This window comes from Beta vulgaris, chromosome 6 (genome assembly GCF_026745355.1).
Source record: "Beta vulgaris subsp. vulgaris cultivar EL10 chromosome 6, EL10.2, whole genome shotgun sequence".
Lineage (NCBI taxonomy): Eukaryota > Viridiplantae > Streptophyta > Magnoliopsida > Caryophyllales > Amaranthaceae > Beta > Beta vulgaris.
The window spans coordinates 6,943,011-6,968,651 of NC_079207.1; the positions used below are offsets into that span (position 1 = coordinate 6,943,011).

The window sequence follows — 25,641 nt, forward strand, 5'->3', positions numbered from 1 at the left end:
TTTGAATTTTGGGGAAAAAGCGAAGTGTACAGCCCTCGGTTTGATTTTTTAGTTCTTAGTTTTAATTGACAGTTTTCTATTTCGTCTTCATCTTCTGTTTATTCCTTCAAACAGACGAACTGGTAAGTGTAATTCATATACATTCTCCGTTTCAATTTAATTGTGACACTTCCTATATCAGAAAATTTTAGTTTAGTTGTCACATTTTCATTTTGGGTAATAATATTTCTCTATATATCTCCTATCACATGTGATCCTTTTCTTTTATTTCTCTACCTCTCTCCTCTCCAAAAATTACCTAAAAGTCCGTGATTTTAAAAATGTCACAACTAAATTGAAACGAAAGAAGTATATATGTAGATTTTTCTATGGACAGGTATATACATTAAAACTTGCAACCTCTAATATAATCCTTGCAAAATCACTCAGTTTCATCCTCGTAATTCAAATTAGGGTAATAAATACATCAGACGAGATCACATACCTTAAATCCCCCTCCTAGTGGCTAGTGTCAAGATCTGTATTTATATATAACTTCCTGTGTCCCAAAATACATGAGTCAACTTGGCATCACTTATAAGAAGTCGATACACACATAATAGCATAACCACACAAAAAACTAGTGTAAACTTTACTATTATTAGTGTAACTACTAAGTTAACCTAGATCTAATGTGAAGAATTGCACATTCCTTCCCCTCATTTTTATAAGTCTATCCAACAGACACCAGTTGGATATACTTGTGAGAGGTTTCGACCCGATAGTAGCGTAAATACAAGCAAAAATTTAATATAGAAACATAGACTCATTAATCATTATCAAGTTAAAAAAAAATGAATGTGTCCCAATCATCTCTAGCTTCTTTTCCAAGTGCATAAAATCCATAGCAAAAGTATTCTACTCAACCCAAAAAAACTAACTTTAAATGTAAACATACACTACATTCAGACAGAAGAAATTATCATCACGATCAGGTGAATCGAACCATGTGAAAACTAAATAGGTAGAAATTAAAATTACAATTTATCTTAGCATAGTAAATGTACAACAATTACAGGTCAAATTGCAATCATGCTACTTCAGAAGTAGCGAGCAAACCAAAACCACAAATGAACTTGACCGTAATCTTCTATAACTATATACATGTTAGAAGTCTGATATATTGATGTGTACAACCTTTGTGATGTCTCTCTTTAACTAGTAGTATACATAAGAAATAGAGGATCATACTCCTATAATTAATAAACTCTATACTATTAAGTGTCAGCATTCGGAAAAATATGGGATGTCCAAACTCGCATCTACTCCTAGGGTTACTCCTCATGGAGTATCAAATTCACCGGGTTTCCCTCTGCCCAAACAGCGGCATCCAAGTATCCGAACTCAAAGAGCTTGTCAAGAACATGATCATCTGCTGGCTCAAGCGCCCAATTAAAAAGCTACAAACAATGACCATTAACAAAATCAGTGTTTCTACGATAGATACCTCCATCACAAAGAGGACAGTCATCACCTCTATTTCTATCGCAATCTGAACCTTACTCAATATGTCTACTGATAGCAATAGAAGTAGTAATCAAGGAAATATTTGTAGATGTACCAAGGGTTTGACAGAATTTAACATAAATACCTTGTAAACTAACTTCTGATATAGTGCACCCCAATTTACCAATCTGAGGACTAAGAAAAAGTTTCTAGTGGAATTCACGAAACCAAAATAAAGATGATGAAACCATGTGTTGCAACATCAATGAAAAGGACTTTTAGTTAGCCTCTAACTTGAAAAGGGGTGTTTATTCATAAAACAACAGGTGCAAATTTTACCAAAGAATGACACAGGGGAAGGAAGCAGGGCAACTATTAATTTCAAAGACCAAGGTATTGTATATCAAAAAGTCTAAACTTGATGTGTAAGTGAAGAAATGACAGCTAAAATGCAAATTCACACCTGATATACCCCCCCCCCCCAATATTCATTAGCAGGGTCAAGCTCATTAGTAGCTAGGACGAGCATAAGAAGGTAAGCAATATCAATGAAAGGAGCCTCAAAACCAGTGACTATAGCAAGGAAATGCTAGCTTTTCTATAAACAACCAAAAAATAAAGCGAAGCTTACCTGTCGAATACTAAGCCTATTCTCCGGGTTACAGTCTGGACTAATCCCGATGCCTTTGAATCGCAAAGTACTAGCAGGGAACGCACAAACACGAACCTGCCGGTCACCCAAAAGAGAAAGAGAGAAAAAAAAACCTGCTTAATGATACTTGTGCAATAGAATATGAGCATGTGGCACCCGTGGTGGACAAACATAAAACGGATATATGATTAGACAACTATGCAACTAATTCCTAAATGGGAAGAAAAAAAAAAACCACTGAATGCCTGTTCAATTAACCACAAGCTATAAGACAGAACTAGGCTCTCTGATTCAGCATGGCTTCATTGGTAATGTAGCATTCCCTCGAGAACTCCAAAGCAAAAAATTCACACCTTATACTAAAATCTAAAAGAGAATCCTTCAATTTGAGACCCAGGACATTAGTTGTTTCACTATTCCTTATCTGAAGTTCTGAAGTTCTGATGTCCAGAATCCCAGGGTCAGTTAATTCACGTGTATATGGACTTATATGGCTTTGTGATACGGAGATAATTACTCAGTGAAAACAGAAAGCTGTTGTATCAGTCTCAAATGTAGGAGAAGGGGGTTTGTTGTAGTCACAGAATTAGACTAACTGATGAGCCAGTGAGCCATTTGAGATAGATATTGGCTCCATTCAGACACAGGTAATATTACGCTGAACCAAAATATGATACTAGTCAGCAAAGCACGAGCTCATTGAGTTGAACTCAACATGAGAAGCTTAGCTTGAAAGCACATGACTACATGAGCAACTCAACACCCACTCACCCACCCCCAAAACCTCCCAAGTCCCAAAAATAAAGGAAAAATAAAGTAGATCTTTTACATATTATTGGAGACTCCTATATTGATATTCCCTCAAATATTGACATAAAAGTAGACCTTTTACCAGACATGGCAAACCTACGCAAGGCTCATTAGAAAGCAAGCTGGGTTAATGATTTCACTTAAGACAGTACTATCTCAACCAAATCAACTCACTAACACCCTTCATGCCGACAAAACCAGCGTATTGGTCCACAACCCACCATCTCACACTATCATTGACAGGGAACGAAAAGATGCAGATGCTAAAAACCTCCAATTCCGCTCTCATTGTTAAATCCATGACATGGCCAAACCTCATAAACAATATTGAGAGATGAGCCTACTTCAAGTATCGACAAAATCATAAAACTACTAAACCAAAGATAAAAGGTAATAAGTTTGTTGTCATATGGAGTAATATTAACCATAATCTCTCACTAGAGTCGTTACCATATCCAGAACTATCATCAAATTCATCCTTGATTTCTCACAACTCAAAACCGCATTTATTATCCTACTATTCCTTAATATTCCGCATTAACTGTCAATACCTCCTTCAGACATCACATTATACATAATTACCGTAATGATTGCTGTTTCTTCCAAGAAGAACCCCTGTCTACTGCCTGATACTTCATCTGTTTTTAGTTGCAACAAGGGGAGAAACCCTGGGGTTTGAGGGGAACCATGTGATGCGGAGAGAACAAGGATGGTTAAGGGCCCATGTGATGAGGACAGAGAAAGAAATAAACCAGAAGCTAGAAGGTATGTTGCAACTATATCAAAGCATCCAAAACAGAGAACTGTTGTAACTTCCAAAAAAAAACTATACATGAATTCAAATTTTCCAAATAGTATTGGACTACTCCGCATCCATAATTATTCAGTGCTACCCTTGAGAGCCACACAAAAATTACCAAAAACAATGACCGGTAACACCCATGTCATAATAAAATCACCAACTGGAGGAAGTAGGATATCAAGCAGAGACATATAAAAAGTAAGAACATACTGTCTCAGCAGCAGATGTCGGTGGCATAAATAGTGTCAAACCTCCGTCTATGCAAAGCCGGTTTCTAAACATTGTTGCAGGTCTTGGAGCAAGATAGCTGAAATCATAATTTAACTCACTTTAGCATTTCAATCAACAGAGAAGCAGATTTATAAAAGCAAAGTTGTCAGTTACTTACCCTGGAATAAAAGAAGAGGTGAACAATGCATTGATGAGATCTTCTTTGGAGTCAAACTGATCTACCAGCAGCCCCCTTGGTCTCCATACTATTTGTGTTACAGCCACTGTGAAGTACAAGGGAACAACAGTACATCAGTGATTATAGGGTGAAATAAATGACCACCAGTAATAGTAAAATAAAAATTAAAGAACAACAGCGAATTTCCAACAAATAAAAGAGGGAATACATCATTGTCCCAAGACTGCACAAATATATTTAAAGGCTAATTTCGATTACATCACAAGTCTTACACCCTTCTAACCCACACCCAGCCATATATATACTACATTTTCCAAATAAGTTCCATATGAGCAATAACAATATGAATCCCAGGTCACAGAAGTGACTAAGTGAGTATAGCATATAATCACCAGCCACATATGCACATTGTGTCGTGTAAGCACTCAAATAATCAAACAGACAACAATGAAGCAAAGGAAAAGAAAACAATAGTGAAGGAACTTGTACAACGTCAACGCCCCCTTGGTAAGTCTTTATCAAACACATGATAGATATCCTGCCAACACTAATGACTAATGCACATAAATCTTTTTTTAAACATCAATTTATTTCAACAAAAATCCCTCTTGTATCAAGCCGTGATCCGCATGTATCATATAAATTAGGTTATTTGAAAGCCAGAGGCCCCAGAATTTTTATAAGGAGGCTTAGAGGTGATAAAAGACAATCTGCAGTGGAGGCAGGCAGGCAGCACTTGTACACAATTCGATGATTCACATCCCAAACAAACTAGACCAAATAGTTACGGTAGCACATGATGACAGAAAATTATGTTCTTACCTCGCACTCGTCCATTGCACCTGGTATGAGCATCGTCTGGAAGGACCTTTAGTAAAATGTCTCTAAGAACAGCCTGCATGACAGCATATTAAAGAAACTAAGATCTTCTATTGCAATTAATATTATTGTATCAACTGTGGACCCATGTCCTTAACCAATACTAAACATATCAAAAGATCAAGTCATTTCAGGATAAAATCAATGTATGGTTTCTTCATTAGTCCCTCCGGGTTTTTTATTAATTGGGACATTTTGCCATTTAGAGTATTTTTTAAAATTGGGAAATTTGGCCCTTTTTGCTTATATGATAGGTGGGTCCACCATCTCTATGTTAATTTTACTCTCTTTTCTACATTTTTCACTTTTTCCTCACTTTCACTCTTCTTCTCTCTACCTTTTACACTTTTTCTTGGTTCATGTGCAAAAGCACATGTCCCAATTTTAAAAAATAAAAAAGAAAGCGGTACAAGCCTATTTCTCAAAATGGTTGATTCTATGTGCATCATGTTCCAAAAGGTATAGAATGGTCCAAGAACTAGTAAATAACCTGTGACATTCTCAAATTGTAATAATTCAAGAAGAGCATTTACCCCAAGTCGAAATGCTGTTCCCTTTGTCCGACAATCTTCCGCCAAAATTTTGGTAGCTTGGAGAGCATCCTGCATGCTGCTTCCAGAGGCAATCACTGCACAAACAATGGCACCAGCTGAGGAACCAGCTAAAGGTGTCGTTTCCTGTTCTAAGCAAATTCAATAAGAAAAAGAACCTAATGATTGAAAGGAAAATAGAAGTCAAAGCAGCTATTTCCAGAGCTACATTTTTCAAAGACAATTTGATTATGTAAAAAATGGACAACAATAACGAGTTCCTGGATGACAAGTATTTGCAGCAGTTAATGCACACAAAAAATCAGTCCTGCTATGCAACCATAAACCAAAGAGCATACACGACCCAGATTAGGTACCACAAAGGAAGGGGTGGAAAGTGACAAGCAAACAACAGTCGAATAAAATGCTTGCAAGAAAGCTCTCAGTAACTACGGACAATTTAGACCAACTATAGGTTATATTCCTCCATTTCGATAAAATAAGCCACATTTGACATTTAAGGTCAAACCTTGTTAAATTAGGACAATTTGACCATCAATTTTATCTTTTACATCATCCTGCCTCTATTCCTAAGAGAATATCCATGTTGACCTTTGCAAATATTAAGGACCACAATTAATGAGTGGACATTAAGCAATAGTGTGTTAGTATAGAATTTTGATTATAGTCAGACTTCATGAACTTTGATTAACAAAATTTCATGTGGACTATTACTTTGAAAGGGAGGTAATACAGTTTTCAAATCAGGAAGCATACATTGTTTCAGTGAGTCCGCACACCATGTAACTGGAATTCTATGTTTTCTAAGAAATTGACTATACTAGAGTCTAGACACATAATTCGGTCTCCTTGTTTTAGCACTCATAATAATTGACTGTTTTAAGCATAATTTCATAAGTAATTGACATAAGCTTACAAGCACTTAAGAAATGGTGACGGGTATAAAAACCTTAGCATGTATGAACCTATATTATACAATATTGTTAATGGTTGGTGAGTGCTTATTTCTTAAAACCAAAACCACTATGATCGACAATCTAACAATCATGTACTCTTTCCGTCCCAGTTTAATTCTCATGGATCCCTTTTTGGGTTGTCCCTATTTTTTTTTACCACATAATACACTTTCTTGTAATCTTTTTGCTCTACTTTTCTCTACCATTAGGCCCTACACCTACCTGCCCACTTCTTTCTCTCTACTTCTTCACTTTCCTGGAATTTTTTGCCAAAATGGTTTCTGGCAAATAATTTGGGATGAAAGAAGTAAATGCATCAACACACCACCAAGGCAATCATATATGATGCACTTGCATGCCAAAACCTCTATGACAAACAAGATCATGAGCTTGAATATGTCCCATAGATCCCCTGCCACCAGGTTTGTTACGCAGCTGTTTAGCACTTTCGCTTGTTAGTAGCTGGTAAAATACATAAACTATACGTGATTGTTCTGCCCCACTACACTCCTTGCCAGTTGCCATACCTCAAGCCATCATAGAAGCCCATGCAAGTTTGGGCAACTAAATTCCTAAACTCAGAAACCAATGCTTCAATCTACTTCATAAATTTTCCTAAATAAACCCCTCAAATGCTCCACTTCCCACAACACCCTTCTACTAATCAACAATCATGCTGCACAAACACCAACGGCGTACTTAATAGCTCGTAATGAATTGTGGTTATTGCAATAGTAATGGTAATACACTAAAAGAGATTTCTACACCAATGTCCATGGTAATGAAACTTTCCCCAAACATGCATTTTCATCATAGATTTGATCATCACTAAACACACGATGGTAAATGGTAATGAACGGTGATGAAAATTTAAGAAGAAAAAGAGGTAGGGGGTAAATAAGCATATCATGGACATTGTCATGAAACTTTCTCATAAACTTACATATATATTCATTATAGTTACCACTACCGCCTACCAAATGTGCCGCGAATACCTTAACATATCACCTAGCTATCATATACAAGCAAACCTACCTTCCATAAAAACTAATCAGCAGCTTTTCAAAAGCAGAACTCAGTACTCCATCAACAGTATCCAATAATATATACACATACAAATGAATATTCAATACAGAACCAATCAACACAAAATAATGTGTTAAACATGATAGAAAAAGGAGGAAAAAGCAACAACAAACCTTAATAAATCCATTTTCGATAAGAAATTGAGCAACTCCAAGATGATAAGGAAATAAAAGACCAGCAGCTGAGAAACTAAATCCTGGACTAGTTACCGACTTCCTTCGTTTCTCAGCTTCAACATCTTTCACTCTCTGTTCCCAAATAACCTCTTGCTCCGATGAATCCTCGATCACCGTCGCAATTCTCTCTCCATTGTTGAATTTCTCCCTGAGTTCCGTCGAATCTTCATCCATTAAAACCGTCGGAACCTTCTTTTTCCGTCGGAAATTTATGAGTCGAGAAGTGATTCCGAGAAAAACTTCGCCGGTAGCAACCGCGAAGGATCGTTTCGAGGAGAGAGAGAGAATAGAGTTTTCTCCTCCTTCAACTTCTTCTTCTTGTTGCTGTTGTGTTGGTGGTGGTGGTTCGTCGTGAGTTTCAATGGGAGATTGTTTGGAGTTGGAATGAATTGGAGAGATTTTGGAAGTGCGATTAAGAGTGAGAAATTTGAGGAATTTGCGCATGTTAGGGTTAGGGTTAGGGTTAGGGTTGAATGTGGAATGTGAGGAGGAGAGAAAAGGGCGAGAATGGGAGATAATTTGAGAGGAGAGAGAAGGAGAAGGTGCAGCCATGGCGGAAGTATGAAGGAAGTGAGTGGTTCTGCGGAATATACGTAAGCTTTGCATTTGCATACTTCTGTTTTTGACGAAGGTTTGTTTGATGGTTTTATTTATTGCTTGGGGCAATTTTATAATTCACTATTGATGTTTTCTCTCTTAACCTAATTTTATTTATCTTAGGGGAAAAGCAACAAAATCAAAATGAAGAAAATTACCAAAAACAAAAAAGAATGAAGCAAATGAGCCCTTTTTTTGGTGCGAATGACCCACAAGAACAGGATGAAAATCGACCCCATGATCATTTGAGATCGGGAGGAAAACTCTAACCAATCGAGCTATCCCTCACTTTCAAGAAAATGAGCCGTTGACATAAAAAGATTAAACTAATATTTAAAATAAGATAACGCATTTTATATGTTCTATAATCCAAGAAAAAAAAGTTATTATTGATGGAGTACTTGACATTAAGATTGTTGGAGAAATTGATAAGCAATGAAATAGGCATATTAATCACCATGCAGGAAGTTTATCAGAGAAATTATAACATATCGCCATTATTGGAGCTTGTTTGGTTAACTTCAAATACATGGGAAATTAGAATCCTAGGAAGTAGGTATATGTGTTGTTGTTTGGTTGGCAAAAACATGGGAAGTAGAACTTCCTAGGAAGTTCTATTTCCTACAAAATTGAGGAAATAACTTACCTAGTCCCCCTAGTAAGTGGAAATTCCCATGGAAAATAAATTTCCCATGTTCAACCAAACAAAAGAATGTACTTCCTAGGAAATGAAATTTCGTGGGAAATGCAAATTCAAGGGAAGCTATACTTCCCAACTTCAACCAAACGACCCCTTGGTATGCAACAGAATTTGCTCAGATCAACACTTATGTAATAACACACTATTGAAGAGAAAAGGGATTGACCTCGATCTCTCTTTCACTTGCATCTTACTTGCTAATCCACCAAAAGACCTCTATACCACCGCTATTAAGCAACTGTTATTAGACCACCAGTCACCACCACTTTTTCATGTGTCATCTTTATGACGTTCTTGCTGGCTCTTCTATATGCACTTTGTCTTGACCTATCTTGTGTAAATTTCTTTATGTCATTTAATTCCTGACTATTAAAAAACTAGAAGTTAAAGTTTATTCATTCGTTAATGTTATTGTAATCGTCATTCCATTCGTCTATTCATCTCTTAAATATCGTTTATGCTTTCCCTCTTTAATAGTCACTCAATCCTTTTTTTTTTTGCTCACCACAATCATCGTTGTTAACCTAGGTTGACACGTATCTTAGGTTAACGTGTTGAAACAAACTTGTAGATAGTATGCGTCAAGGAAGCAGTAGTAGTTGGAATTAAGACAAAAACGAGTTAGAATCTACATCAGGCATTGCATACATAGTATATGATGGTTCGGGTAGTCATTATTTTTTAAAAAATATTTTGGCTATGACAATAGTAGATGTTATTAGTACAAGAAAGCAAACCAATTAAATAATAGGAGTTAGTAGAAAGTAAGAAAAATTATATAAGATTGGATATGAGATTCATAATAATAAAAAAAGATTGAGGGACGAGGGAAACGATAGATAAGATTAGGCACGAAATGATCCTTGTTGGCCATCCAATGTGTTAGTTGATTCGCTTCTTGAAGTCATGAGAATAACTGATACTCTAAAACCTACACATCTTGATATGTATCCAAAAATAAGAGAATTAATGATATAGGATAGCTTCAAAATATTTGAAATGACGTTAATCACAAAAGGTTGTCTCCTTCAATCACAACATTATCTAAACCAAGGGTTAACACTGCCTTTACACTTTTACGAAGCCCCAAAGACTCAACTTGAATAATAGAGTTGGAGTGGTGAATTGAATTTCCCCAACCAAGACCACTTCACTCAAATGATTATGGATCACGAAACCGAAACAGACTTCACCATCATCAAGTTTAGAACCATCGAATTTAATCTTATGAATTACGATACCATCCCCATCATACTCTAACACCCTACTTTTTCTTCTACGAGAAACAATCTTACCTTATTTTCCGATGTTGCTCCACTAGATTCTGACCGACCCACTTAAATCCCACATGTGTGTTATACGCATGCGTCGGGTTTTCACTCTCTTGGGGAGAAACTAAAGGGAAAAGGGAAAAAAATGCACATATTGCGACATCAGTTGAAAAAGTGGTATGTAAAATCCTGAAAATTAACGGGTCCATGCCAAAAATCGAAAGGTCGACGATAAAAACCAATAGGTCAACAAAAAAAAGAAGAGTAAGATTGTATCTCGCATAAAAATATATTTAAAGCCTTCAATTACGTGAAAAATTACCAAAAATTATTTATTACAAAATGTGTATACTACATCCGTTTCATATTATTTGCAACGATTAGACATTTGCTACTCACACTTTATATCAAAGAGTTGCAAATTATATAAAATGGAGATAGTATAAAAGATCTATCCTAACAAATTTTTTTCTCCTTAAAAAAAAAAGACGGTCACACACATGGACAAAAACACAATCTAGAATCTAGATCCAACAAACCATCTCCAATGAGCAATAACAAAACACAACAACACAACTTTCCTTAGTTCTTACTCAACTTTTCTCCTCTTAACACAACAAGCGTAACCATAACAGTGGGTACACTACTAACTACTAAGTTTGTGTGCATCGCCATGGATTTCGGGATCCATGAGCTTAAAGTTAAACCTCTCTCAATCTCTCTCCTAAAACTCACAACTTTGATACTATTACTAATAATAGTAACATTATTTCAATTCTCAAATGCTTCAATTCACACCTATGACCGACAATCTTTCAATGAAGTGGGCAATGCTTTACTTCTCTCTGGTGGTAGTGAAGGAATTCGTGCCTCTCGCGCTTCTCTTACTTCTTCTTCTTCTAAACATATTGTTCTTCACTCTCTTCATGATGGAATCTCTTTTATCAGGTATTTTGTTTTTTTTTTAATGTAATTTTTGGTGTTTTTTTCTGTATATTTTTCTATTTTGATCTGTGGATACCCATTTTGTTTATGTTGTTGATTTGGTTTGTTTAGTTTATGTGATTTTTTGGGGGTGAATTTAGATCTGGGTTTATGTTGGTTTAACTTAAATGTGATTGATTTGAGAGTAATGAGGTAAAGTGTAATGCTTTTTTTTTTTACTTCCTTTTATTAATTGATTGTTTGATTCAAATTTGATGGTTTTTTTGTTAGATCAGTGATTAACTTAATTGAATCATGGCTGGATTGGTAAATGAGTAATTTAAATGGAATTCAATTATTATGGTTTAAGAAGGTGAGGATTTTATAGATTAAAGTGCTTTGAGAATCTTTGATTTGATGGGGATTATATAGTTATCACTTTTGAAGAAAGGAGGGTTGCAGATATTGTAAAAGCTGGATTTTAGGATTTGAGTGGCTGCTAGTGTAAAAACAGTAATGTTTTATAGCATGTTTATGTTGATCAGAACTCAGAAGGAAGGAAAAGGTAGGGAAAGAAAGGGAAGATAGGAAGAGTGGAGAACGGAAACTCATAGGATTAAGAGTGTCGAACTTGAAACAATGGAATTGATAGTTCGTTTAGAAAGCAATGCTTGACGGAAGGGAAGGGAAGGGAAGGGAAGGCAAGGGAGGGAAACAGTCCGCTAGCATTTTCCTTCGAAATATTTCCAACATTAGAAGGATTTGATTTATTGCAAGGGAAAGGAAAATGGATTCCTCTATCTTTCCCTATTTGTGTCAAAATCGGGGAAAATTGGTACTCACTCTCTCTTCCCTCCATTTCTCTCCTAATTGAATTCATCTTGTTAGGTTTTTTCTTTTCCTTCCAAATTCCACCAATTTGTCGGGAGAGTGAAATGGAAGTTTTCAAAGCAGCCTGTCTCATCAATTTGTTCCTGTGCATTTACCAAAACCAAACATGAGGAATGGATAATTTTGACTGCTTTCTTCCAGCCAATCTTAAATGTTAGACTTCTCGTTGCCTCTTCATGGTTGAGATGCGGTGGACTTTTAAGCTAAAGGAAGGGGATTTAGAACAGTAGTGATTTTCATCAATGCTATTGAAGAAGGAAAGTAAAAATCTCTTATTTAACATTCATGATACCAAGTTTAGGAGGTAGAGTTTTGATAAATATTTGAAACAAGGCTTTAATTATTAGCAGTCATGCTTGGCAAGAACTTTGATAATCGTTGGTGAATGTTGGAGCTAGTATTTATTGCCACATACTTTGTCCCTTTCTCTTGGTTTGTTCTTTGTTAATTTTTTTTTTGCAAATTGTTATGTATATTATCTGCCTCTTTGTGAAAGCATCAAAAGACCTTTTCCTGGTTGAGATTCCAATCATCTTCTTTTTGTACTTGCATAGATTTGAAAATATCACTTTCTGGAGAAGTAAGGAAGCTGCTGAACGACAATCAGGCTCTGGACTAGTGCAAATTGTGATATTTGAAGCAGCTGATCGTGATGATATTGGTGGTTCAGCTTATGGTGGACAACGTTCTATTTGCTGCACTCCTGATCTTGCTAAAATCGAAGGATGCAAGGAAGGGGAGGTTATCAAAATAAAATCATCTACAGATAGTAATTGGCCAGTGGTTCTTAATGTGAAGTTTAAGGGGCGTTCTTTAAGAACCAGAATGCGCAGGCAAGAGGTGTATGTCACAAAGACAGGAATGTATAACTTATTCTTCATTTCTTGTGACCCAAAATTGAAAGGACTAGTTCTGAATGGGAGGACTGTGTGGAAAAATCCTGATGGCTATTTACCTGGTAGAATGGGCCCATCCATGAACTTTTATGTTTTCATGTCTCTTGCCTACCTGTTGCTAAGCTCAATATGGTGTTTTCAATATTGGAGGTTCTGGAATGAGGTACTGCAACTTCAGCATTGCATTACCACAGTGGTTGCTCTTGGATTGTTGGAAATGGCTTTTTGGTATCTTGAGTATGCTAATTTCAACAGCACAGGCATCAGGCCTGTTGTACTTACAACTTGGGTTGTAACTCTTGGAGCTGCAAGAAGAGCACTTTCCCGTCTTCTTATTCTTTCGATTTCAATGGGTTATGGCGTGGTCAGGCCTACTCTTGGTGGTCTTACCTCTAAAGTGCTGGTTATTGGGGCAACTTACTTCGTGGCTACTGAACTACTAGACATTACAGAGTATGTGGGCACCGTTAATGACATATCGGGCAGAGCAAGATTACTACTTGTCCTTCCTGATTCATTCCTGGATGCATTTTTAATCTTGTGGATTTTCACTTCTCTTTCTAAGACACTGGAACAACTACAGGTTTGTTCTTTCTCTTTGTCGATCTAATGTATTATTTATGATGCTGCTTTTGACTTCTTTTCTATGATGCTTCATACTCATGTAGGAGGATTGGATTAGGTGCCAGCATTGAAAAAAGGAAAAACATTTTATGAAATTCTCTTGCATAATTTACTTGGGGTAACTTGTGTGTTTTGGGTCTATACTTAGTAGTCGGGCATTTTTTAAGTGGCAGGTGAGTTCCTAAACCTTGCATTGACTCAATTTCATATCCTTTGAGATAGAGATGACTAAAGAAATATTTCTAACCTAATGTCCCACAATATCTCACCTTCACTCTGATATGTTGCTCCCTAAAAGGTTCTTGCTACCTCGTCATACGACCTGCCATGAAAATTTAGAACAAAGATGCAAGCGAAATTTTTTCAATGTTGTCTGCTTTGAGTTGCTGTCACTGCATGCTACCATCTCTATCTCCATAATGAATCAATTTTTCAATACTAGATTACCACTTTAATTTTTTTTTAAGTGTTGGAGCATTATCAATACTTATCATACAAGGAAGGAGTTTTACCCTTTGGATTTTTGTGTCACAATAGGCAAATATTTTGGGATAAGGGAATGTTAATATTTAAATTGAGGATATTTGGCTTACAATTTCCTGGGATTTCTGCCAAACCCCTCATGACATTTTTGGTTTCTTATTGGACTAAACATGGCTTTCCAGGTGAAACGAAGCTCTGCCAAGTTGGATATCTACAGGAAGTTCTCGAATGCATTAGCAGTTTCAGTGATTGCTTCAGTTACATGGATTGTATATGAGGTATGATTTAAGCCTGTAGTAACGGAAAAAAAAAAAAAAGTTCAATGACATCATTTCAATCAGTTTATGAACTTGGAATATGATTTCTGGTTCTTGTATGATCATAAGGCCTCTGCCACTTGCCTAAGATCCAACCACTTGTGACGTATGGGGAAGGTGGATGCAATTTTATACTTTCTAATCTAGAGAACTAGAAAGAGCTAAATGGAAACCTATACCATATTACTTCTTTTAAAAGTGAATTCAAATGCTTATGCAACTTTATTACTGTTAGTCTAAAGAACTTAAAGGGAGTCTGCAGGAAATCTTACCGAATTACTTTTCTGAAATGGAATGAAATGGTGAATTGATTTTTAAGTATTAGAACTCGTACCCAATCATCTTTCGGAATCAAAATAGCAAGATGATAATGCTAATGGAAACATATCAAGGAAAACAGAGAATTAAGTTGTAGACCGTACTTCGAGAGAGCGGTATCCTAAGTAAGTGATGTTATCATCTAGCATATCTTTAAGAGAAGGCCTAAAGGCAGGCATGTTACATTAAAATTTGGGCATTTGTTGGTAAAATGATATTTGTGATGGCTCGTGGTGCCTGAAATTCTTTTAAGAAGGGCACGAGAAGCAAAGCATTAATGTTATCTGAAATAGTTCTTATTAAAAATTGTTTAAGGTGCCATTCAGGATATCTTTCCATTAAGAATATCTTAAAAACAAACATGATGAGGGAAAAGGTGATAGTGGTTTGGATCATGGAAAGGGAGAATCTGTCTATGAGAAGATATGTACTTTTGCTATGGCATTAGCAGTTGTTGAATTTTGGTATGATACCCTTATAAAAACATGCTTAGCTTTGTAAAATTGCTTCTTACAGTTGTATTTCAAGGCTACGGATCCTTTTAATGAGCGATGGCAGAGTGCTTGGATTATCACTGCTTTCTGGGACATCCTCGCATTTGCAGTGCTGTGCATAATTTGCTACCTCTGGGCTCCATCTCAGAGTTCTCAGAGGTAAGTTGACACTCTCCATCCATTAAACTGTAACCTTGTGAGGTACCTCTACCTGTTTGGGGAATTGTTGAGCAGAAAACTTGTAGTTATGGTAATGGTGCTATGGTGATGCATTTATGTGTAGTCTTGTGAACAAAGTCCCTTACCAAGGCCCATGGTGATCAAACTTTAACCACTAACATGTATTTTTCTTCATAAATTTCCATTATCACTCAATATCACCTCTGAAGTAGCAGTGGATGGTAATTCATATTTATGAAGAAGAGATATATATAGGTCCGGTTTAGTTCACCTTAAAAAAATTCCATAAAAATAAGTTCAATTCAACAACCATAAGTCCAATTCAGTGAAAATCCATTAACTACATAAGAGAAAACTATAGAGTATCAGTAAAAATGTAAAATAGCTCCATTTTAGCAAAAACAAGTTCAGTTCAATAAACGTTAGTTGAAGTGAACAGGGCTTTAGAGATGGCCAAGCATTATAACAGACATTACATGTGACTGTCTTCTTGAAACTACCTATGAAAGATTGAAATCTACCATTACCATTACAACCATTTAATTCTGCCAACCAAATGGGCTATGAGTGTTTTTGTCGCTGACCACAGTGCTAAACCATGATCCTCATGTCACAGGTACGCATATTCTTCAAATGGAGGAGGAGAAGAATTTAACGATGAAGAAGTTCAATCTCTAACAAGACCGAAATCTGCGGGAGATGTTAGTTTGGTCGAGCAGGGAAAAGTAACAAGAGATGGTGGCAATGGCGACGTCTATGATTCTGAAGATGATGATATTCAGCCTGGCAAGGGTGAGTAGCAATCAACAAGACAGAAAGATCACATAACAGTGAATCAGGAATTTTGGTTTGACTATACAATCTGTAAATGTGCATTGAAGAAGCTTCTAGAAGTTGGTACGATTGACGAGATCAAAAGTACAGAAAGCTTGTGAGAAATCTTGGGTCTATTAGCAGGAGGTACATATAAAAGGAGTGCGCATGCTGCTGCCGCTGCCGCCCCCTCCTGATATATGGTTAGCACTTAACGCCTACAGTTGTCATTTGTAGTCCTGTATCAGGTCAGCCATTCAAACAACCTAGGAGGTGGCTTAGGCAATTCCCATTGCCATTCATGTATGTTTGTTAATCTTTTTGATTTTGTTTATGCCTTCCTCACCACACGGTAATTTTGTTTGATTAACATGTACAACATTTGATTATATTGATTTTCTTTGCAATCTGTAATACTGAGCCGAAACTTATTTCTCGTCCATCTTCACGAGAATGTTTATCGTACACCTGGGTGTACCATGCTCATGGTACGCCCAAGACTATTTCCTCCAAATGAGCAAAATGCGAATGAGCAAAATGAACAAATGAGCAAACATTTCTACTCATTTAAAAAAATGAGCAAACACTTTATTACAAAATGAGCAAAATGAGCAAATGAGTAAATGAGCAAAATGCTCATATGAGCAAATTTGGTGTTAAGAGCACCTGAAGTTCTAATTTATTACAAAAATACCTCTGGGTGTACCATGAGTGAACTCCATCTTCGCTATTATGGAATTATCAATGAATGATCGACAAAGAACATATGCTCTATAAGGCCGATTAAGTCATATTTTGTATCACCAACGACGTAGTCGAAAGTATTACCATAAAAATCTTTTTTTTTTTTTTGTCGTAAGTATTACCATGAAAATCTTGTCTTTTTTAATTAATAGTTTGTTTTTTCAGAACGAGGTAATAGCTTAATGGAGCTACTTGGTGGAGTTGGGGGTTGGGGTGAGCGGATTTGTGCGTGAGGTTATAGTGCATTATATGTAACTGTGTAAGGGTGATATAACACTCGCCTCCAAAGAAACGGCGTTTTGATTCAAGCCAAGTCACTATGGCCATTTTACCTTCGGCTGTTACAGGCTAAAGTTCCTCCTTCATTGTAACTTTGGGTAGTTCCATAGAACTATCATCGATACCGTAGGGGTGCTAATCACTCAGCTATGGGTTGTGACCTGAATATCATCAGTTTAACATCATAAAACTATCGAGCCGTCGAACAGAGCCTTACGGAGCCGAAATAATGTAATTATACAACCATACTCAGTCTTGGAATAACTATGGCTAACTAATATTACTAACAATTTCAAGTATACATGTGCCATATAGATAACACAAAACATGGGCCAAATACAGCTCCACAGAAAAAATTGTGCAGTTCTTGAAATTGCTTTAGACTTGCAGAAAACTTCACATGTTAACAAGTAAAATTACAGGCTCTTGTAGCCAAAGCCGTTGTACGTTCTCATCAAATTTTTTGGTACAATTGTTAGTGGAGTATATGCCACCATAACTCAAAGGATCTATCAAATAATACAACGATTTACCCAATGAAACCTTTATCAACACATTGAAAATACAACTTCTGAAACAAAATACACCTAACTTACACAGAAGAATAACCTCTCAATCAAAAGAGAAGTCAGTGAAGTTGAGCAAATGCAAGAAGCACTCAGAGAAGAGCATCATCGTTGGCTCCTTTTGGCATTTCCCAGTTATCTTCGTCATCCTCTTTTTTCTCACTCTTCACGGCATCCTCCTTGCCTGGGAAAGGTCGGAAAGGACCGCGCCTGTAATAGGAAGTGATATTGAGGGTATGAATGAACCACATACATTAACAACATAGCGGTCACAAGAAATCCATACACTAAAAAACTTAGATCTTCACAGCTGTTCCGGTGCCCAAATGGCTTCCCCATTTGGCATACCGTAGTCCCAACCCATTAAGGCACTCCATGTTTGAACATGATCATAAAACAAAATGATCTCTTCTATAAATAACAACCTATGCTCTTGCACCTAATTCTCGAGATCGATTAGCTCCTATTTGCTCCCTAAGCTAACTTAGGCATCGGAAGGGCATTCCTTGGACACACCCCTGATGCTAGCTTACATGTTTTGTCAACAAATGCTCAATCAAATAAAATCTAGCAACAAAATTGGTAGGAGCAAATCCTTATTGCCCATTTCACTTAAGTTTGCTGGACTCAATTTTACAAGATTCCATCTCCATGTTTATTTTATTCATAAATTACGAAAAATCAATACTCCCTCTATTTCTAAATCAATGCTCCATTTAGAATTTAGCATTGTCACATACTCTACTTTGACCATATTTTTCTAAATATGTTTAAAACTCAATGTTAGCATACAAAATGTTCTTGAATCTGTCTCGACGTATAATTTCAAAATATCACTTTTTTATAATTTTTGCATAATGGATAATTAGAGATATTCATGGTTAAACTTGTCTTTTGGCAAGTGTGCAAATCAAAACATAACATCTATCTAAAAATAAAGGGGGTAATTTACTAATTTTCACCTAGGAAACACACTTATCTTTTCCTTTTTTAAGATCATCACCCATATCTTTCACAATCATACACAACCAACATAACATTAACAAAAAGAAGCAAGTAAGCTATGTTGCTCGAACTCAGGTACCCATGTTCGACACAGGTACGTGTATAAGTGTCCAACTGACTATTTTGTGAAACATTTTCAATTTATTTTTTGCTCCAGGTGAAGTGTCCAAGTATACCACCCATGTCTGAGTGTCGAGGATTAGACCCACGCGTATACAAGGTAAAATAAAGAGTCCAAGCAACATAACAAATAAGTGAAAATTTCTCAATAATGTAGCATCATAGTACATCAAAAAAAGAAAAAGGAGTAAACCTTCGACGACTATTGCGCTTAGCAGCTTCACGATGCTTGCGCTTCTTCTCATCCTGTTTATTCTCAAAGAAACGACGTCGTTTACACTCCTGAATAACCCCAGCACGCATAACTTCTCTCCTAAAACGATTAAGAAGTCTTTCTTCATTCTCATTTTCATCGACCAAAACTTGAACATTATAAGCTGATCTGAAGAAAAGGGTGTTTGAATATGCAAGAGATGGGCATACTACTGCCATTAAATCTTCTTCTTTCTTTGCAATTACAGGAACAACAACATTATTTTGTTGCTGTGTTTTTGGGGAGGAGATAGAGAGTGAAGAAATGGAGGAGAGAGAATTTGAGGTGGGGAATTTAGGGTTGGATGAAAGGGAAGTTGTGTTTGAAGGGAAAATAGGAGAGAGAAAATTTAGAAGAGATGAAGTTGAAGAAGCCATTGATATGTGAATTGTGATTGTGAGAGAGAAAGTTGGAGTATGGTTTCTTGGTTTGCTTTTGGATAGAATTTTGACGGGATAGAATAGAAATTTAGAATAGTGTTTTTTTTTAATGTCATTTGGGCCATTGTTATATGATCAAAATTGTGGATTAGTGTTATAGCTTGAAATTGCTGGTTTGGGGGGAGGGGGTGGGTTTCATGTATGTATTGGCCCAAATAGAAACTAGTTTTTATATGCACGCAATGCGTGCGAAAATACGATGTAGAAAAAATAAATTAATTGTTAACTATGAGTATATCGAATAAATTAGGGATACTTGAATTGTTGATGGTTTTCTTTTTGTAATGTTTTTTTTTTATTTTTAAAATTAATTATAGTTTCTTTTTTTTATTTTTTAATTAAAATAAGTAGCTAGTTTTTTCATTAAAGGAAGTAGTTATAGTAGAGATGTTATGAGGATAAAATGGGGTTTCTAATATTTTGGTGTCCTACCCCTCTTCCAATATAGAATAGAGATATATATAGAATAGAGATAAAAAAGAAAACTACATAGTCTTACATGCACGCAATGCGTGCGATAATGTGTGATAACAAATGAAGTAGAAAATAAAATTAAGTGAAAGTATTGGGTCAGACCGTCTGACCCAATGCATATTGTCAGACGGGCTGAGCCCAGTACTTTCACATAATATATTCATGTACATATTCATTAATTATTTTCATGGAGAGATCTCACCATCATATTCAATCAATCAAACCATAAAAGGAGTATGTGTTTTTACTGCCCATATTGATGACTTCATTTAATCTCTTTCATCATTTTCTCTCTCGTCAATCTTCCATATAGATCCTTCTTCAAAACCTCTCCCTCCAATAACAATGGAGAATTCCTTTTCATCCCAATCCATGGTAGATCCAATGAGTTCTCATCATGTCTATTGCTTGACTGCTTTCTATTCAGCCGGCGTTGATCCACCGTGAGTTTTTGCAGTCCCAAATCTTCCTCATCAAGTTATGACCCCAACTCCGTTTTCTTCTTTGATTTCCTCTCTATCCATGGATTGTGACCTCAACAATAACCTCTACAAGCGATGGTGTAATCGTCCACGACCGACTTATTCCTTTTGCTTTGGGTTTAAATATAAGAGAAGAAAGACTTCTACTTTCTCTCTCCTAATCTAATTACAATTGTCGTAAGTTTAGTTTTAGTTTTAGTTTTAGTTTCAGTTAATTTCAGTTGGTTACCTTATTGTTTCAGTTGGTTTTTTTTTATTCTTTCAGTTGGTTTTTTTTTTTATTCTTTCAGTTAGACTTTCTTTTCTTTCAGTTAGACTTTCTTTTCTTTCAGTTGGACTTTCTTTTCTTTCAGTTAGACTTTCTTTTCTTTCAGTTGGACTTTCTTTTCTTTCAGTTGGACCAACTGAAAGAAATTATGGGCCAACTGAAAGAAATAATGGACTAACTGAAACAAAATGAAGACTACCTGAAGAAAAATAGACTACCTGAAAAAGAATAAAGACCAACTGAAACCCAAGTAAGTCTAACTAAAGCACAAAAACCCACTGAAAAACAAAGAAGACTAACTGAAAACAAAATGAAGACTACCTGAAAAAAATTGAAACCACCTGAAAAAAAATGAAGACTACCTGAAAAAAAATTGAAACCACCTGAAAGTCGTCCGACCAAGATTATGGTCGGACGAGTCCGACACAATACGTTCTCTAAAATTAATTGGGTAGAAAAACCGTCTTTAGATTTTATTTTTTCAAAAAACTGATATTCAGTTTAAATGTCTTACTTTCCCCCCCTTTTTCATTCAAATGAAAGAGTTAGTTATCCTCTAATTTATTTCCTTTTTTGTCCTTTTTCTAATTTTTGGTGTCCCCCATGTGTTGCCTTATATAATAGAGATTTTAAATGTAGGCATCATTTGGTTTAAAAACTTGTGTTTTTCTTGGAAGGGTTGTTCTCTTCGACATAAAACAACTGAATTAAATTGAATTAAATTGAATTGAACTGAACTTATTGCAACTGAATTGAACTTATTGCAACTGAACTGAACGGAATTAAATTATAACTAAGAAATGATAGTTGGAGCTAAACTGAATTAAATTGATCGTAACTGAATTGCATAAATCGACCTGATCCAAAATTGTTTAGAAAAAGTTGAAATCCGACTTTAGCCGAATCTGAATTTATTGGAAATTATCTAGTTTATAAATTAACCCGACTCAAAAGTCATTATATATATATATATACGGTTATTTCATGAGGTACCCCTGAGTACTTAAAAAATTCACACGGTACCCACAAAACTTTTGAAATTCACATGGTACCCCTCAGTTTACCAAAAATGCACCAGATGCCCTTAATGACTAACGAACATTAACACCATTAGTCATTAAGGGCTAATATGCCACGCGGCAACTTCCTATTGGCTTCCTAAAAGATTATTAGTTAATTAAAAAAAAAACTAATTAACTAATAAAAAACATAAAAAAAAAAAACCAAACCCAGCCACCCCTGCCCTCACCCCCGCCACCCTTTCGCCGGCAGTACCCCCACCCCGCAACCCCCCTACGCCAGCGACCTTCCCTGCCCCCACCTTCCGGCAGCCCTCCTCTTCCCTGCCCCACCCTTCCCCGACAAGCCCTCCTCTTCCCTCCGAAACCACCTTCACCCCAAACCCCCTCTAACCCTTGAAACACCCCATTTGCACCACAGCCGGCGCCAAAAATCCTCCACGGCGCCGGCGAAGCTTCATCGCCCCACTCCCTGCCATCCCTACCCTCTTTCCCCCCCTCCCCCCTTAAACAACCACCTACAAACCTTAAAACCCCCAAATCAAAACCCTAATTTTTGATTTGGGGGTTTTCGATTTGGGGGTTTTATGTGGTGTTTTTAAGGAGTGAAATGGTTGAGATGGTCGAGAAATGTTCGCCGGCACTGGGGATGTGGTTTAGGCGCCGGCCGTGGGGTGGAGGGAGGTTTTTCTAGGGGGTGGGTTGGGGTTTTGGGATCGGGATGGTGGTTATGCGGGGAGGGGAAGGGGAAGGCTACCGGCGAGGGTGTGACACCAACGGTCCTCCTCGCCGGCGCAGGAGGGTGACGGAGGCGGTAAAGGCGGTGGGATTACTGCCGGCAGGTGGTGGCAGTGGTGGGCCGGTGGCTAGGGGTTGAGATTTTTTTTAATTTTTTTAAGTTTTTTTATTAATTTTGTTTAATTATTAACAAAATATTTTTTAGAGAGCCAATACGAAGTTGCCACATGGCTTAATGACTAACGAAACTTAACGCCGTTAGTCATTAAGGGCATCTGGTGCATTTTTAGTAAACTCAAGGATACCTGGTGAATTTTTTAAAAAAACTGGGTACCACGTGAATTTTCAAAGAACTCAGGGGTACCTCATGAAATAACCGATATATATATATATATCGTGAATTGCTATTTTTAAAGTATATTGTGTATATTTTAATGTGTATATATTTTGCTGAGATATGGCAAAACATAGAGCATATGATTTTTCCACTCCCTTGACCCATTGGGCTAACCCAAATATGAATTCTCTAGTCATATGGTTTGCATAGTATATACTAGTTGTATATGCACGCGATGTGTGCGTCAACAAACTTATATAGTTAAATACAAATGGACATGTTTTTTTGTTTATTCAAAATTATTTTGATAGTGATGTAAATTATTAAGGTTCTTTTGTAGATGTTATTATCTTTTTAAATTAAAAGTGAATGATTTTTAACTGTTCAATACCGTCACTGTTAAATTTGGTAGATGATTTAATAATTTTCTTATCAACGACTTTAGTATAGTTTATTAACAATTATAGATGTTAATAAACCATATTGTTTGAACTTTGTAAATATGAAAAATATTATGTTATCACGATATGTTGCTAACTTTTTTTGGTTGAAGATTTTAATTGATTTCGTGAAATGATTGTGTCAATCTAGTTTGTTATTAATAATATTGCATATTCCATTTTTGACCTACTCATATGACAAGTTTTATTATTGATTCTCATTTTCAATATTTTATAAAAGAAAAACATTATTTTAGATTACTATTAGAGGGTATTTTAGTCACTTCAAAAGAGGACACCACACCTCATCCCTTGACTTATATAATAGAGATTATCTCCGTTTCTTTTTAATTTACACACTTTCCTTTTTAGTCTATTTTTTAAAATCTACACACTGTTTCTTTTTATTATTATTTTTGGTAACATTTCACGTCTACCTCTTATTCATGTCGTCCACTTTATAATATTTTAATCCACTTTTTAGTTTCTCTCTCCACCTTTTTAGTTTATCTCTCATATTTTTGAACTTTCTCCTTAGTTCTCCCCCAAAATGAAGTGTGTATAGATTAATTTGAAACGAAGTTAGTATATGTCTTGTAACATTTAGTATATTTTCTTAGATAGGTAAATTGAAGTCTCTTGTAAGCGATGACGTAACTAGGAGATTGGGATAGGCTATGACCCTGTCATGATTTTAGATATTATCCACTACATTTTGCAAAAATATAAACTACATATATATATCGAATAGTAATTGGTATTAAATGCTATATTAGCTTTTGTAACTTTATATCTAGGGTTTAAACCCTATTACTTGCATATTTTAGTTTGCTTTTATGGTTTCATTCAAGTCCATAACTCCATATATGATATATGGATTCGACCCCCCAACAAAATAATCCTAACTCCATCACTACTCGTACCGGGGAGGGATTTGGGATTCCTTTTACAAGCAGTAAGATTTAATCTCATATCAACTTTACAATCGGAGATAATAACGATACCACAAGACTATCACATGTTGTTATATATCGTTTAATTATACAACCTCTAAATTATATCAAAACAAAAGGGATTTAGAACTCATTTATCATTCCATCACATGTTTAATTATATTAGCACAAGCCCTATCTATTTGCCTGTTTGCCACCTCTCACTCTTGATTACATGGTAGACGAAATCAATTAGTCCTAGGTTAGGTCACTCCACATATTCCTTAGCTTGTTTAATCCAAAGCTGCATAGAGTTCATTCGTTACCTTGCATATGTGCTTTATGAGTTTGTGACTTACCGACTTCTGACCTAATATTATAGCAACTTTTAATAACGAGATTTATTTAATAACGAGATTTTTTATATTCACTTTTTGCATGGTAATGGCAATGGAGTCTTCAAAGAATATTCCAAGAGCATATGTTGTAAAATTCTTCTTTGCATCGTACTTTAGAGACACATCCAATGCAAATAAAAAGTTTAAGAGCGTGGGGGAGAGGTGGTAGCTTAATGGAGTACCACTTCAAATTTCAGGATATTGTCCAAGGTTCGAAACCTCATTATGATATTTACTTCTGGGTTGTTTAGCCTTGTACCCAGCCTGGCAGCCTCGAAGCTGGTGTGCCCTGCGAGCTAGTAGCCTAGTAAGGATTGATCTTTCGGACCAATTATCTTTCCTTATTAGAAAAAAAGAGTGTAATAACATGCTATCAAAAAAAAAAAGAAAAAAAAAGGAGAGTTTAATTGGTGGGTGATTGTTAGTGCATGGAAGTTGTTTGGTAATTATTTTGTTAACTCATTCATTTGTTTGGCTAGTTGGTGAAATAAACGGTTTACAAAGTTGTATTGTACGTATCTCTATTATATAAGGCAACACATGGGGGACACCAAAAAATAGAAAAAGAATTTAAGAAAAAAATAGGGAGATAACTAACTTTTTATTTTTAATGAAAAAAGGGGGAAAGTAGGATACTTAAACAAAATATCAATTTTTTTTTAGAAAAAACAACATTTAAAGACAGTTTTTCTACTCAAAAAAAATTATTTTCTACTTCATATGTTATCACACGATATCGATTCGCACGCCATTGCGTGCATGTAAGGCTAGTACTTAAAGATTAGAGTCTGGTCGTTATTGTTTTTTTAAATAACATAAAAAATAGATATAA

General features: G+C 35.9%; 3 protein-coding genes across 3 annotated transcripts; 1 reads left to right on the plus strand and 2 right to left on the minus strand.

The window, feature by feature from the left end:
• Nucleotides 1-975: 975 nt before the first annotated feature.
• LOC104895341 (uncharacterized) lies at nt 976-8,482 on the minus strand. Its single transcript, XM_010681809.3, has 7 exons — nt 7,744-8,482; nt 5,571-5,714; nt 4,981-5,053; nt 4,138-4,243; nt 3,960-4,056; nt 2,117-2,212; nt 976-1,439 (listed from the first exon to the last, which is right to left on the minus strand). Exons 1-7 carry the CDS (start codon nt 8,416-8,418, stop codon nt 1,314-1,316), a joined length of 1,317 nt encoding a protein of 438 aa, XP_010680111.2. The 5' UTR covers nt 8,419-8,482; the 3' UTR covers nt 976-1,313.
• A 2,384-nt stretch (nt 8,483-10,866) lies between these two features.
• LOC104895342 (uncharacterized) lies at nt 10,867-16,728 on the plus strand. The gene is made up of 5 exons (XM_010681810.4): nt 10,867-11,322; nt 12,744-13,668; nt 14,375-14,470; nt 15,344-15,480; nt 16,118-16,728. Exons 1-5 carry the CDS (start codon nt 11,048-11,050, stop codon nt 16,299-16,301), a joined length of 1,617 nt encoding a protein of 538 aa, XP_010680112.2. The 5' UTR covers nt 10,867-11,047; the 3' UTR covers nt 16,302-16,728.
• A 993-nt stretch (nt 16,729-17,721) lies between these two features.
• LOC104895343 (hypothetical protein) lies at nt 17,722-19,754 on the minus strand. The gene is made up of 2 exons (XM_010681811.4): nt 19,222-19,754; nt 17,722-18,113 (listed from the first exon to the last, which is right to left on the minus strand). The coding sequence occupies exons 1-2, from the start codon at nt 19,656-19,658 to the stop codon at nt 17,996-17,998; spliced, it is 555 nt and encodes a 184-aa protein (XP_010680113.2). The 5' UTR covers nt 19,659-19,754; the 3' UTR covers nt 17,722-17,995.
• Nucleotides 19,755-25,641: the final 5,887 nt, after the last annotated feature.

What these genes read in the sequence shown, in the direction of transcription:
- LOC104895341 (XM_010681809.3), bottom strand. Translation starts at nt 8,418, where the DNA reads ATGCAAATGCAAAGCTTACGTATATTCCGCAGAACCACTCACTTCCTT. An exon ending in TCGAAAATGGATTTATTAAG is followed by an intron (nt 5,715 to 7,743) that starts GTTTGTTGTTGC and finishes TGCTTAGAACAG; the next exon opens with GAAACGACACCTTTAGCTGG. An exon ending in GTGCAATGGACGAGTGCGAG is followed by an intron (nt 4,244 to 4,980) that starts GTAAGAACATAA and finishes TGTACTTCACAG; the next exon opens with TGGCTGTAACACAAATAGTA.
- LOC104895343 (XM_010681811.4), bottom strand. Translation starts at nt 19,658, where the DNA reads ATGGCTTCTTCAACTTCATCTCTTCTAAATTTTCTCTCTCCTATTTTC. An exon ending in AAGCGCAATAGTCGTCGAAG is followed by an intron (nt 18,114 to 19,221) that starts GTTTACTCCTTT and finishes TTCCTATTACAG; the next exon opens with GCGCGGTCCTTTCCGACCTT.
- LOC104895342 (XM_010681810.4), top strand. Translation starts at nt 11,048, where the DNA reads ATGGATTTCGGGATCCATGAGCTTAAAGTTAAACCTCTCTCAATCTCT. An exon ending in GATGGAATCTCTTTTATCAG is followed by an intron (nt 11,323 to 12,743) that starts GTATTTTGTTTT and finishes GTACTTGCATAG; the next exon opens with ATTTGAAAATATCACTTTCT. An exon ending in AGACACTGGAACAACTACAG is followed by an intron (nt 13,669 to 14,374) that starts GTTTGTTCTTTC and finishes ATGGCTTTCCAG; the next exon opens with GTGAAACGAAGCTCTGCCAA.